The sequence below is a fragment of the Pezoporus occidentalis genome, unplaced genomic scaffold, assembly GCF_034315485.1.
Source record: "Pezoporus occidentalis ecotype Australia unplaced genomic scaffold, CSIRO_AGI_Poc_V1 ctg184, whole genome shotgun sequence".
Lineage (NCBI taxonomy): Eukaryota > Metazoa > Chordata > Aves > Psittaciformes > Psittacidae > Pezoporus > Pezoporus occidentalis.
In genome coordinates this window covers 948,145-964,087 of record NW_026913683.1, presented here as the reverse complement: position 1 = coordinate 964,087, position 15,943 = coordinate 948,145, and the positions used below count along the sequence as shown (strand labels likewise).

The 15,943-nt window shown below is 35.9% G+C and overlaps 1 protein-coding gene across 6 annotated transcripts in view; it reads right to left on the bottom strand.

Moving 5' to 3' along the window:
• The window catches only part of ATF2 (activating transcription factor 2), a 44,927-nt gene that overhangs the window by 26,374 nt on the left and 2,610 nt on the right, over positions 1–15,943 (bottom strand). For 5 of the 6 annotated variants that reach the window (XR_009964265.1, XM_062615850.1, XM_062615853.1 and 2 more), the window contains exons 2-7: positions 14,608–14,645; positions 9,172–9,240; positions 8,516–8,585; positions 6,499–6,595; positions 4,693–4,811; positions 2,423–2,551 (exon numbers count right to left, since the gene is read on the bottom strand). Coding sequence is in view for 5 of the 6 variants with exons in the window: in XM_062615850.1 (XP_062471834.1) it covers positions 2,423–2,551; positions 4,693–4,811; positions 6,499–6,595; positions 8,516–8,563 (393 nt within the window). In the remaining variant the exon portion in view is untranslated. The remainder of the gene's footprint in view (positions 1–2,422; positions 2,552–4,692; positions 4,812–6,498; positions 6,596–8,515; positions 8,586–9,171; positions 9,241–14,607; positions 14,646–15,943) is intronic. The other variant, XM_062615854.1, reaches the window with a different exon arrangement.

The following is a 15,943-nucleotide window of genomic DNA, read 5'->3' as shown; positions in this document are numbered from 1 at the left end:
GTCTTGCACATACAGTAACGAATTGTAATCATTTAAAGATACTAAAATATATTCAGGCAACAAAGTGGTTACAGTGCATAGGTATACACACTAAAAACAGCTATGCCCTGAAAAAGAAACAAATTCCCTCCTTCAATACGTCTACAGAAGAATATAAAAATCTAACTGAGAAAACAGCAGCACTCCACTCATGTTTCTCAACTTCTGCAGGCCACATTCAGCAGCAGCATACTCCCAAGCAACACCCTCATCCATGCTCAGCCTGCCTCTACAATCAGACATCAGAACAGCATTGAGCAGCAGCAGCTTTTCACTTCAGCACTGTTACAACACTGAAATTACATCACAAATGAAAGAAGTTTATAAGTACTGCCAAGCATTGAGATATAATTTTCACTTGTAATGCTGCTAATGAGACACTGAACCATTACTGTATACAGATATTATCTCCTGCCGAAATTAGAGTGCTTAGAATAAGTATTGGCAGCAAAAAAAACCAAACTAACCTCTGAAATAAAGATGAAATAAAAACAGCTTAAGACTTGGACTATGATTTGCTTAATCTAAGCAGCTCTTCACATGTATTCCTTTAAACTACTTTTATTATTTTTGAGACTATATGATTGCCTTGATTACCTATGATTACCCATCCTTGCTAACTAATAAAACTCAACAGAGCTTTGTAAAGCCAAATCTGAACTGACACTCTCTTAAATTTCTGTCACACACTTAAGGCTCTTCTCACACTCGTGGCTCTTGGCAGGATAAGAGAAGGGGTGCAAGCTGAAACCAGAGATGTTCAGACTAGATCCGTAGAAAAACACTTTCACAAGGTCAGCCTAGCACTGGAAGCACTGAGAGGTTGTGCCACTTCTGTTCTCAGAAGTTTCAAGACTAGACTGCATAAATCCAAGAGTAACTCTGTCTTATGTCAGAGCTAGCCCCTGCTTTGAGGAAGAAGTTGGACCAGGAAATCCTGCAGTTCCTTCCAGTGTAAATCACCTCTGTACCCTGCTGTTTTTCAGGAATAAGGTAGCCAAGTCCCTCAAACACAAGCTGCCCACTGAAGATGCACATAGAGAAAAGACTGACTAGAACAACCATATTGCTTTATTATGTTTTGCTCCTCATATTTTTATCTATTGAAGTAGGAAGAGAAATAATGAATTCCACTGACTTCATTTTGTGTTCTTCAAGAGAACTTGATATGATGAAAACTCTGCAAGTCACATATCAAAGTTACCGTTACTATTTGACCACTTATTTCTTAGAGCAATAGTTCTAAAACTGATTTGACTGCAACATCCTGTAGTGAGGGATAATACCTCAGTCTTCTGTAAGTATTCAAGTAAACACTAAACAAGCAGATGCCCAGGATTACCACTTTTAAACAACACTGCTATAGCTGAAAGAGTGTAACATTTGAAACAAAATTATCTGGTCCTTAGCTTTGAAAGGCATTCATCCTTGCACATTTCTGCAGAACATCCCCTACTGTTCTACAAACCTATTTATGGTAAAACATAGGGTAAACATAAAATTGTACACATGAAGAGCCACAAACTGTTGACATTATTAAAAACAAAGCAAAGGAACTGAATTTTCTTTTCTTGTTTATGAACGATGATGCATAAAACAGTTTAAAGAGCCCCTTCAGCTTTTTCTAACATAGAATCATAGAATAGTTAGGGTTGGAAAGGACCTTAAGATCATCTAGTTCCTATCCCCCTGCCATGGCAGGAACACCTCACACTAAACCATGCCACCTAAAGCTCTGTCCAACCTGGCCTTAAACACCGCCAGGGATGGAGCATTCACAACTTCCCTGGGCAACCCATTCCAGTGCCTCAACACCCTCACAGTAAAGAATTTCTTCCTTATATCCAATCTAAACTTCCCCTGTTTAAGTTTTAACCCACTACCCCTTGTCCTATCACCACAGTCCCTAATGAATAGTCCATCCCCAGCATCCCTATAGCCCCTCTTCAGATAATGGAAGGCTGCTATGAAGTCTCCACACAGCCTTCTCCTCTCCAGGCTGAACAGCCCCAACTTTCCCAGCCCATCTTCATACAGGAGGTGCTCCAGTCCCCTGATCATCCTCGTGGCCCTCCTTTGCACTTGTTCCAACAGTTCCATGTCCTTTTCATGTTGAGGACACCAGAACTGCACACAATACTGAATATTAAATTTTATTTCCTTTCTAGCTTTGCTGGATGGCCAGTGTGAGGCAAAGAAACAACTGCAGCAAGCAGAGCTAACTAAAGAATTAAATGAAGCATATATTCACAGGAACACAGCACATGAAAATTCTTCTCATTTCAACCAGCTAAGTTGTGTGGCTATCAGCATGTAAAATAAACTTACAGATTATGAGAAAATTTGAAAAATAAATTCCAAAAGGAAAAAAAAAAGGCCTGACCTTTTCATCATTGGTAGTAGACTCTGGATGAGGTAAAGGACTATCTTGATGAGTTGTCTCTACAACGGAAGGTTCTTCAATTTTATTTCTTATAATTGGCGTGGCAAGAGGTGACAGATCTAGAGGCATCTAAGAGTAACAGTCCAAAACAAAATTACTCAATCTCTAAAAAATTAAAATGTGGAAGAAGATGTAAACAACTAAAGAGAAATATCAGCCTTATAAAAACAGAGAGGTGCCAGTGTTTGGAAGATCTTAATGCAGACACATTACCAGTCGAGGCTATTTTTCCAGCATCTGCATGAACACTAACCATCAGTAAACCTTTGTCTTTCAACAGAAATGTCAGACTAAGTATTTTCTTCTTGATAATTAAAACCACTTCTAAAGTTTTCCTTTTCCAAGAGTCTCAGGAAAAATACAGTTCAAGAAGGACTATGCTACACACAAAAAATACAGTTATAAGAAGGTATTGTCCTTCTACAAATTATTATATATCACAAAGGGTAAAATCCTAACTATATTTCCAAATTAAGAAAGCTACTCTGGACAATTATTTCAGACTTATTGCAGCAAATGGTTATTGGAAATGCAAGTTTATATTACTACTTAGATAAAATCCACCAGGATATCTGAAATGCACAAAAAAATTAAGTTACAAAAATTCTTAAAGCAATACTATAGATTTGGAAGCCTGTATTCCTGTCCAGTCTGCTACACAGATACTTAAGGACAAAACTTCCCCAAAAGCTCATCTTCTACTTATGTTCTTCCAAATGTTTGTTTTTTTTTTTATTCAATTCCTAGTTTTCCTACTACTGCCCCCCTACTAATGGGCAATGTTACAAATACTACAAGTGGGATCTCTTTTCATATCACAGCTGAATATGATATGCTACAGGAAAAAACTAAATGATCAACCCCTAGAAAGTATGCTATTATGGTAAATTGTTCCACCCTTTGCCATGATTGCTTTGGTATAATAAACAACCAGAGATATGGTAGGAGTTTATTACTCATAATAAACAGGAAAGTTTGGAAAATAAGTATCAATTAAAGAAATTGTTAAAATATTGAAAATATTTTGCAATTCCTATAACCTCCTCCAAGGCAATGGTGAATTACACGGAAAACACAGTATTAGTAAATCCAGAATTAGTATTGCCATATGCAGTGTTTTAAGAACAGTTAGCATACACCAACTTTAAAAAAAAAAAAAAAAAAATCATTATTTGGTATAGTTGCAGTAACAAAACGAGGGTGAGGCTTTGTGAGGGATGTATAATAATCGATCCTATTCACACGTACCTATTAACATCTTTATTAAAACAAAGAAAATGCAGATACTGATTCTGCAAAATTAGTATATATGAATATAAAAATACAGTTTTTATCATTGCCTATGGAAGTCAGCCAGGTAATCAACCACAGGCAAAAGTATTCAAAGGGGACACTGATTTTCCATTTACGGAAGTGTTTAAATGTTTGGGCCCCATTATCAGTTATGAATGGGAAGTACTAAAATAAACAGAAGAAACCACATTTAAATGTATGGGAAGTTCCTCATAAAAAACATGAAGTTGCTGAACAAATACAGTCCAAATCTTTCTTATATTTCAATCTGTACATTAAAAAAAAAGGTAGATGTTTAGGGTGTGATCAATAATTTCTAGGTAAAAGTTACTTCAACACAAAGTGAATATAATGATATAATTACTGATGCTTCCTTAAATTTAGTCAGTATTTAACTCTCATTATGATGACTACTGATTCTTAGAAAAACATGGGTATTTTAAAACTAATCAAAATTATTAGTGTTCACATATTATCCTTTTGATGTTGGTTTCTTGCAAATGTTTTTCTTTCTACAAAAACTCTACTTTTCAGACTTAGTTTTTGCTTACTCAGAGCCTAACAAAATTTAAATCAAAGCTAATGATTAAAGAATTAAGACAAAGTCAATGTGCCCCCCTGTCCCTGCTAACTATGCAAGATTAATCAGGTAAACTAACCAGAAGAGTAATCTTACATTTGTATTCTCTCCATACAACATATCTAAGCAGCTGGTAAATGATTAGAATAGAATCATAGAATAGTTAGGGTTTGAAAGAACCTTAAGATCATTTAGTTCCAACCCCCAAACTGAACACTGGGTGTTACTGGTATAGTTTAGAAGGCAATATATAAATCCAAAGTTCGGAGTTTTTTTAATGGAAATTCTGATATGAAAAGAAGTAGAAGCTCCAAGAAGAAAAAGGTTTTGAACATACTTTCTTAATGTCATCTTCAGAAGCCTTTTTAAACTCATTTTCAAATGGACTTGCTAGTTCATTGAATAAGCCCACTTCTTCACAGTTCTTCAAGAATCGAGTTGGTGTTGGTGTCTGATCTGAAATGAAGTGTATAAACAATCCACAATTTTATTTTGAAAATACTATTTATAAACCTACTTATCGTAAATATTTGTCAGAATAAAAACAAACATAAAGAGATGACATGGTTAAGAACTCTCCCATGCCTCACAAGCAGGCCCCTTTCAGCCTTGCAGGAAGGCCAACCAGAAGACAGACTCCACCTGCTGGAGACAAACAACTGAAGTTTGCAAAGCAGTAAGCCCCTCGCAGTTTCGGAAGGGTATCAAAGCATGTCTTGTGGCTGTGTCCAGAAACCAGAGGGAGCTATTCTCAAGTGTTGGTCTAACATAGCAGATCACCTCAGTGAGCAAACAGGCTCTGTTTTTAAATAAAGGTAAAGCATACACCCAGGCCTTAATTCTAAAAATAAAAGTGCCCAGCTCACAGACAGTTTGCTTCTTTCATCTCGTGAAGAAAGTAGTGATTACTTTCAAGCATGTGGAAGTTCTGAAAGGAAGTGTGATATTATACACAATTTTGTATTGACTCGTATGATGCCTGTGTAGTCAAGCTGGAATCGTAAGACTTCTGCAAGACTACAGCATGAAGTAGTTTAAAATAAGTCTTTATAAGGAATTTTTTAGTACTATATAAATTCCGCTTATTTCACTATTATTACCATGTCAAAATTAACCACATTTGCCACAAAGTTACCTGCATTTAAAATACTGTAAAGCAGTATTATGTGTATTTTACTAATGTAAGCTGGCATTTACAACTAACAACTGGCTGCAGAGACAGGCGCTGCCATGGTTTCATTCTCAAACACCTGATTATTTCTTAGGTCCTCTTTCTTTTGGTATCATTGCCAGGGATCACATAGATCACATTAACATGTGTAACTGCTGGTTTAAGAGTAACAAGAGAGTTTTTTCTGCTTGGCCCTACAAATTAGCCTCTTACAAGTGAAAAAAAAATAAAATAATCAAAGTGTCTGAAAACCTTTGTCCACCAATGAAAAAAACCACAGTCTGTCTATAACATCAGAATAATTAGCATATGCTGTCTTCATTCAGGAACTTTAAAATTTACAATACAGTCATCTATTGGTGATTACTCTTGATCCTGGACAAAGAGAAATAGTTACAACTGACCAAGGGTATACCGTGAATCAGAGGCAGAAATACAGTAAAAGTATTTTAATTTTACACTAAAATTAAAACAAAAATGATTTTCTTTCTTCTACTATGCCATTTAAAGAATAATAATTATCAATTCATTCTTCTAAGTCACCGCAGTATGTAAAAACCAGTATGTATTTTGTAATTTAAGAGCCAAGTAATACCAATGAATATTTAAAACTTAAATACAATTTAATCTAGTCACAGATCCTGTTAGGCATAACCATTATTAGTGTAGTCTTTCTGAATGCTTCTTACATAAGTTAATCAACTATTCAAGTATTGATAATTGAAAAATATCTAGCTCATACAACAGATCTAACCAAAAGTTATTTTTGGAAAATAGTACTGGCTTCAGATTCTGACAAAAGCTAATTATGTCAGAAAACATTGCCTAAGCACACACTGCAGACAACCATAGTGAAGAAAATGTTTCATAATCTCTTAACAGAAATCTATGCATTATGTAAAGAAAATACATAAAACATATGCCCATTCCAGCAGAAAAGTGAATAAACTAGTTATAAAAGTATATACTAACCAGCCACAATGACACTATCATTACGAGCCGGACCAAATTTCAGTGTCATCTCATGTTTATGTTTATGGACAGCCAAATGATCCTCATTGGTAAAACGCTGCAGCAGAAAGTTTTAAGAAATAGTTGTAATTGTGTGAACAAAGTCAATACAATTCTACAGAAAGTAAATTTTCAACATGTTAACAGACAACCCTCTTAGGCAGATACACGTTGTACCTTGGTCAACAGTACCAAGCAGAAATATTACAAAACTCTAATGATGCTCAAAGTAACTAAATAGTAATGGTATATGGGCAATGGTAATGCAAGCACCTGCATTCATCAAAAGCCCAAGATAAATTTCAAAGTGCTGCAGACTTCATCAACTGTTCGCAAACAGATATTTGTTATACTAATGGATCATGATAACGTTTGGCAATTGATTACCACTATTTGATTTCTGTAATGTGCAAACTGTCACAATAGTGAGAACTGATCTGTAATCACAGACTTCACTGTATTTAACAGCATAAAGTTTAGCTCCTGCCCCTGACCATTTACTATATCAAAAAAGAGGCAAACCGAATGGGAAACACTGGAACAATGTCAGTCAACTGAAAAGCTGTTCATGAAATAAACTTATCAGAATTTTTAAAATCCCTTAGGTTTTCGGCAGTATGCAGTTTTCTGCAGATGTGCGCTAGAATTTGGAGTACACTCTATAAAAAAAAATAATAAAGGGAGCAAGCAAACAAACTAGGTGCTGTAAAATAGATATTCTCACTTTTACCAACTTGCAATTTGCTATGGCTCTGTAATTGTGAGTAAAGACAGTGTTTCACCTGAGATAATCCAAGAAAACATTTCCCAAGATGCAGGCTTCCTAAAGAGAATGCATTTTATAGAATACTTAAGTTCTTACTTTTCTTTGTGAACAGTCGATTCTGAGACTGTTTTTGATTATTTCTCAGTAATTTAAGTCACTCCACACACATCTTGTAACAGATACACACCAACGGTCATCTCTCAGAAAACAACACAAAAAGCTTAGGTAACCTCTGAGTGCACTCGCCCAGAATATTTCTGTGAGAAAGGACATGTGTATGTGGAGCTGAGAAGAAAATTCAAAATGCAGGATCACTGAAAGACAGGGTGATACAGGCCAGGCACTTTTTTTGTTAAAACTCTTTTGTCAAGGGCTCCAAATGCCCAGCTCTCCATAGCTCTTGTGCCTTATCTTTACAGAGAGCATAAACCAGAAACTTTGGTGTTCTACCACACTGAAAGATTCAAGTACATCTTTCTGTCCCACTACGTGATTGACAGATTCCCTCAGAGGGAATGGGACCTCCAGATCCTGACTCCCTCTCTCTGCGCTGTAGTATGAGGTTGCATCTGGAGAAACCTTGCCCGTTTTTCACAGACACTATTTTTTTTTCTTCTTCACTGGAATGAAGGATTGCTGTAGCCCCATGATGGATCTTCTATGATATTTAGTTGCCAAAACACTCCTGACAAAGCTTACATGGAAACTAGATTCAAATAGGATGAGGACAAACACGTTGATTAGGAGAAGGCAGTTCTCTTCTGTTACTTTTGATGTCTTTGAACATATTAGACATAATAAGAAATCTTAGTCCTCTCCAGCATTAAATACAGAAGGCTCCATTAATATAAAATTAATGCAGTCATTAATCCTAAAAACTAAGTTATAAGAATAAAATTGAAAATATTTTGAACTCAAAATCCAAATAATTCCAAGTGTACTAATGTAATGAAAAAATATAGCCTGCTCAAGAAATCAATTCTATATAATGGTGGGTAGACATAATATAATGAAGAAAATCAGCTTAAGAAATTAATTCTATATAAAGGATGCAGGGATGTCCATTTCATGCAGCAGATAATGCAAATTTATCTATTTTCAGGTTACTAAATCTAAGTGTTAAGGCAGTTTAAACCATGACAGATCCCTATCAATGTTTCATTATTTCACCTTTATTTTATCAATGTTAATAACTTCAAGTCAGACCATTACCTGGCCACATCCAGGGGCAGTGCATAAAAAGGGTTTGTCATCACTCATATTCCACAGGTCGTTGTGCTACCTTTATTGAAATGAGAATACATTTTACAAATATTGCAACGAATTATCAATGCATCAACATCTAGAGGAAACTTTAATATTCCATGGGTAAGAATCCCTGCCTTCCGGCTAAGCTAAGAATCAAATACTGATGATTTAAGTATAGTCTGGATTCCAGACTCTGTCAGGAAAGTACACAAAATCCAATAGACACGTGGCAGGTTTTGAACAAACACCTCAAAAGGAAAGGCAAGTATCTGTACATAACATGACTGAAAACAGAGTAAGCTAATTTGTTACTGAAATTAAAATACATTATGATAATGATCCAATTACCACAATTAAAAAAAAAGAACAAAGAAGTAGACAATACCAAGTGGTCGATTCCTTAGTCTTCTCATGATCTTTAAAGCTCACATTTAAAGGTAGGTCAGCAGGTAGTCCTTTATGTAAACTGTTACAAATTTAACTAAACCCCTCATGTATCCTGGTAATGTTGCATTTATACAACTGGATTACCAACAGGCTAGAAATTGTTTAAGAAAGAAGAAACATGAATAACATTTTGTACTGTTTTGCATACTCACCCCAAATATTAATACACATACCTGCCAGATTTCACATAGAAAACTGTTTCATACGGCAAACTATCATATCCTCCTTTTCATGGCAATGAACTGTAATTGAAAGAAGATACTTATTACTGTCCGAGTAAAACACATAATAATACACGATTTTGTAAAGATAAATGATATAGTGCCCACTATTCACCTATAAAACACAACAGTTTTTCAAAGAAATGGTTTACTCCAATACATCCTCTAATTAGTTATGGCATCTGTGGTTTCACCCTGGAGGAAATACATTCATCTTTAAATATAAATATTTGTACGGAGGTCTAACAATGTTAGTTCTAAACACTGCTTAGCTTGATGAAGCAAATAAAGATGAATAAAGACGTCTTTATGATTAAAGATCATAAGCAGGATAAATCTATCTCTCCCCCCGCAGGCTGGTCATGAAAAGTTGCAAGACTTCTGGAAACTGCCTAACCACCCTAAGAATATATTCTTCTGGTACACCATTCAGCACTAGACACAAGACAAATCAAGTAAGCATAAGCAAATAACAGATCTGTAGGGAACATGTTATCTGATCCTTCTGCCTGCTCCTGTACAGTAAAAAACTATTGCATACTTTCTGGATATTACTTCAAGGAGAAGGGTAGCCCAGTGTCCTTGGTCATGGGCACTGAATAGCAAAGCAGCAAAACATGGTGTGGAGGAGATTCCTAAGTGTCACTGCTAAAATTATACCTTCAACAGAATGAGGATACTGAACTGAGATCACAAGCCAAGAAGAGATGAATGGCTGCCATAAATTTTAGAGTCTTTGGCACTGACAACTCAGAAAAATTTACATTCCCAAGGAAAGGATGCCAAAGCAAATCCGGAATGGAGACTGTTCTGCTGTTCTTTGCAAAGAGTTCATAACCTGCCTCAAGTTTCTGAAGGGATTAAATATTTCTTGAACTGTTCAAATTATGAACTTGGTACTGTCACCAATACAGTATTAACAAGGTAATGGGCAAGTCTAAATTCTCATCACTAAGGCTTCAGGCCTTAGTCTGAGAAATAAGGCTCTTATCAATGAAGCTTTAGGATTACATCCTTATGTTATCTGGAAATTCAACAGATACTTAAAAACTATCCCATGAGCTTATTATCCTTGTTCAGCTATGCAACAGTCACTAACAGAGTCAGTGCCCTTTAGAACTCAATTTGCTTTGTTAGGTCTTGATCTTGGGATACCATGTGGTTACATATAGGTACAATATGCACACATGGATACATAATAGGAGCAGAAGAATTACATCTGTATCAGAAATGCCTGAAGGTTTAAGAAACAACTCTCCCTGGGTTTTTTTGTTTCCTTGTTCATTTTTTGTTTGTTTGTTGTGGGTTTTTTCGTTTATTTGGGCTTTTTGTTAATCTGAAGAGGGAAGATTTTGATGCGCATATAGGGCATTTTCCCCCCACTCTATTACCATAGCTTATTGTCATCTTTTAGTATTTTTCTTCGATCATAAGCTGTCAAGATAATTTTTTTCAAGTCTGCTTATGTACTTATTTCAAGTCTGCTTATGTTAAAGGAATATTACCAAAACATTTGCATATGCATATGAAGTTGTTACCTGATTTCACGTCTTGGTTTGCAAAGCCTGTGAATGTTCAATGTCTGATACAAACTAAAAATCAATTCTTGTGAAAAAGAAAAACAATGCTGTCCTCCTGGCAAATGTACTGGAAAAAAGTTGGGAGATAAATTCATTTCCTGATCTTTGTAATATTGTTTGACTGCAGGCCACAAGGAATTTTGTGAGGTAATGCCTTGTAAAAGGATTCTAGCTAACATCTGAGGGAAACAAAAAGTACCCTGAAGCACTGAAATTTTTGCATTAAAAGAGAAAGAACACGTGTGCATTCCAGCAAGACCTTGGACATCATAAATGTAACAAGAAAGCAGATCTGACAGCATGGGAAAAAAAGAGCTCACATTCATTAATATAGCCAAATTGGTAAAGATTTTATTTACCTATTACAGAGACAAATGCAAAGCCTGCACCTAGAATGAAATAACTCCATGCAACAGTGCAGGCTGAAGGCCAGCTGGCTGTCAAGAAGCTTTGGGGCAGAACCTGCAACTCCTTGTGGACAAACTGAACACGACTTAGCATCATGTCACTTGCAGCACTGAAACCTAACAGCCTACTGGGCTGAATTAGCAAGAGCATAGCAACCAGATGAAGGGAAGTGATTATTCTTCTTTATCTGGCACTCATGAGACTACAGCTGGAGTGTTTGTCCAGATTTGAGCCCCTCAAGACAGATGACAAACTGAAGAGAAACCAGCAGGGACCCCACCAAAATAGGAGGCATGGCTATTATACAGAAGAGGGATACCAGGAAGCAAAGTTTGTTCAGCATGGAAAAGGAAGGCTAAGGAAGTATCTAATTACGGTATTACACTACCTAATGTATTGTTACAGAGAAGATAGATTCAGACTCTGGGTAGTGTACAACAAAAGGATGAGATGCAACATTCACAAGCGACACTAAGAAAGTTAACAGCAAGTATAAGGGGAGAGGAAAAAAGAAAAACAAAAATCACTCAGTGAGAGCAGCTGAACACTGGAACAGGTTTCCCAGTGGGGCTGTGGAATCTCCATCCTTGGAGATAATAAAAATTTCAGTGGATGAAATTCTGAGCAACCTAAGTTAACTCTGAAATTGAAGTGTACCATAAAGATGCCATAGCCAGAAACAGAGGTGAACAACCTTTCAACTCGGCAAAATCTGAGTAACGTTCTCATGGTTTTAGACGACTTAGTGTGGTTAACTTTACAGCCGAACAACTAATACTGTTGGTGCTAGGGAAAAAGACAAACAAACCCTATCCTTTGCCTCCTGTCTTTTGCACTTTTTGTTGCCTGACAGGAATAACAAGACTAACACATGGAAGGCAGATTTTCAGAAAGTAAGTTGATGATTGCCACTCTGATTTCAATAGGCTATTGGAGACTGACTGCTCTAGAAGAGAATATCACACTAAAAAAAGAGAAGAATTTGGAAAATACTCTTCCCCTGAAAACCAAAATAGCAACTTAAATGCCATCTTGACAAAAATGCTGCTCACCCAACCAAATGAGAAATAAAGTACGTAAACTGCTAACCTAATTGCTAGAGATGAATTATAGCCACCTTGGACTGTTACCCAGGCAACAGCAAACACCTTGTCCCATAGAAAAAAAGATGGTTCCTGAAGCAATCCAATCTGAATGTGAAACTCCAGCCTTAATTTATCTCTTCAGATAAACTAAACAATTCAGTGCAATGATTCTTACTACAGTCCACTGAACTGCAATTTTCTTCTGTAAGCCTTCCAACCTTAAATTCCTTCCAGTAGCATAAAGACACCCTCGAGTCACATTGAGAAACCAGATCAGTGCTGAACATGGGAAAACCATGAAGTAATCTCGGCAATATAATCAACTTTGGTACTTAAATCAGAAAGCAGTATCTCTTTTCTGCTGTTTGCTCTATACTTCACACAAAAGTAGAATACTTTCACATTTTGTCTATTTAACATGGTGTAATATTTGCAGCCAATTAACCAACATTTAGGACAGTGTGCTTATTGAAAAATAAAGATGTTTTCTATGAAATGACATACTACTGTTTATATAAATGTACTACAAAAATAGCTTCAACAATTACTTGTATATTTTGATAAGATTTTTAACTGAACATCTTAGGTACACTTTCTGGAAACTATTACTACACACTTTAGGGCTTCCTGTGGACAATTCGTAAAAGAATACACTGACTTTAGCAATGTCTTGTTGACTTACTTTACTGCTAAACATTTTTCTGTTTTCTCTTAATTCCCTACATACCAGAACATGTAAAACAGAACTGACATCTCTTTTTTTTCTATTAAACATTTAAATAGCTGTTTAAAATGTACACATATTGATAAACCTTATAAAACCCCCTCCAAATTTGCTGAAAAAAAGAATCATTCTTCATGCATACCTAGTAAAGATTCACCAGCCTTCTAGCTAAAGCCTCTACACACTTTACCTGTACCAGGCATGCTGCATGCCAAAAGACCTCCATGCACTAACCTGCTTGTGGGCTATGCAGTCTTACCCTGTAATTACTTATTCTAAGCACTGCAGCAACAGCAAGGCTCCCCTCCTGTAACGTTAAGGTTGACACAAACAGCACAGAACAGCCTAATCTCAACACAGAAAACACAGACAACTATAAATACAGCAAAAAAACTCAAACCAACAAACAAACAAAATTGACTACCAAATCAGCTTTTTAATGTCAGCATTCCTCTATTGGCCATCAAGCAAGGTGAGATGCACATTCTCACAAGTGTGTCACTCCCCTTAAGCTGGACAGTTCATAGAGGAAAATCTGACAGTTTGCCAGCTACTGTAGTATGCTGATTTATCTACTGCTGCTTACATGTGATATAAAGCCCAATTTTTCTGCTAGGCTGACCACCCACATGTGGCTTCAACTCAAGAAACATCTGCGCATTCTGGTTTGAAAAAACTAAAGTTCAACAAAAACTGGTTTAGGCCACTGAGACAAATCAGAATTACAGTAGTCCATCAGCACTGAGACTCCCCCTGGTCCAATCGCTACAAAGTGCTTAAGCTACAGTATCAGTGATGTCTTTTCCTACGGATGTTTGCTTTTCCTCAAGACCAATCATGTCTATTCAACATTTCCTTTTATTCTTTACATTTGACCTGGAATTGTGACCCTTTTTACTTCAAGATACAAACCCTTACTGTATATAGAATTATTAACTCTTAGTAAGCTTTTTTGTAGATCCCATCACAGTATGTAGTTGCTATAGGTAGTATAAGATTTTCAAGACTTTACTTTAAAGCTCCATTTTTTTAATTGGGAAACTGAAGCACTAAAGGGCAAGGTATAGCAATATTTCAAAGTCTTTACCAACTTTAAGAGTTCTAGTTGAGGTGCATATTTTTTCAAAGTGAAGTGGACTGAATATATTTGCCACTGTAAAGAAAATGACATTATCTTAATGATTATCTGAAGAACTGAATTTAGTGTTTTGCTTGGCTCCAACAAAAATTTTAATAGATAAGCTTCTTCAGAGAAAAAAAAAAAAAGTAGCTATTTTTGTTTTCCAGATTTAAGCCCTTCACAATTCAAAGAGACACTTTTCTCATGCAACCAAACAAATCAATGCAAATCAAAACAAACAGGGCACCTTCTATACTTTCAATACGCATACAGCATTGCGCAGCTTAAATTTTCATCACCTTTCCCATTTAAGCCTATTTTTATCACCACAGTTTTCTATAGAGGCACACTTGCAAGTTCTGCTTTCAGCAAAAATCAAAACTTGGTATGTAGAATACACCACTTAATAAGAAGCAACATAAATAAAAATGTAATTTGTATTTTAAAGGAAAAAACAATTGTTTCACTTACCTGGAGGGACTGGAACAGCTTTCTTTTTTTTCCGCTTCCTATAAAGCAAAAGAAGAAAGATGAAGCAAAAGTGGTGTAATTAATACTTGAGCATTGCAGTCCACTTTCAAATGTGTTCTGACTGTACTTGTGTAATGCCATAGAATTTAGAATTCCTAAAAATTAAAACTGAATGATGAAGAGAATGGAGGAGAAGAAAACCTGAAAAATAAAAATATTCTTCCACTTAAAGAAAGCAGGATCACCAAAAAGTAGCTCAGCAGATTCTGCAACAAAACTGTAAGATGTAGGCCAGAATATTTAAAGGTTGTAAACCTCAAAAACTGGCAAGCAGTTAAACGGGAGCTCCTTCTTCACACTTCACTGCTTAACAGAATGGTTGTGCTATTTCCTAGAAGACACATGACCTGTTTCAGAGAGTTCTAGGGAAGAATAAGGAAGAATTTAATGACCATAGCATAATGCTCATCTTTTTTTTTTTAAAAAAAGTCAAATGTTGGGCACTTTTTGCTCTGCTATTATTAACTGCTTGTAACTAATGTCTAAAGTTAATTCCATACTTTTCACGGTTTGTCTAAGATTCTATAAAGGGGGGAATATCTGGACAAGATGCATCTGGAAAAGATGCAAGAAGTGAGGACGATTGACTTAAGTTCAAATAGGAACAAGAAACTCAGCTGGACAGTCACATGCACAGAAACAAACCAATTAAGTCACTTCAGCTTTGTGGAAGAAGCAGGCTTTTTCCACATAAAGGTACATTTCTGGTAAACAGAAAGCACTAATGGAAAAAGTTAAAGTCCTCGGGCTTAACACTTCCTGTTGACTGAAAATGGCAGCTCCTAAACTAACCCCCTGGCTTATGTATTTTTAAAGGTGCCTTGGTCTTTCTTTGACTTACTGGAAACTCATGCTGTGTGAATTATAGCTCTTGTAGATAAGTGAAAGGCCAATGAACCTCAGAAGAAATATACAGGGGTTAACATTCTCCTGATATTTTCACAATTTGCTTAGAGATATTAGGACTTGGCTTCCCCAGCTCAATTACCTAGATTTGAATGTCTTAGTTTTGCCCATCAATCTAACAAACTTTAGAAATACAATCTCTGTTTCCTACACCACTTTCAACAAATAGTAGAAAAAGCTTAACAAAAAGTTATTTCGTTTTTACGTTTTTTTTAGATTGCACCCCTGAAGTATAAAATTGAATACAATAATAAAATGTAATTAAAAAAAATATTTAAATATATCATAAGTATCCCAGTACAGGACTCCCACTGCTCATTAAAATAGAATGATTTTTTTTTTTTTTCCTGTGAGGAATAATACAAATGAC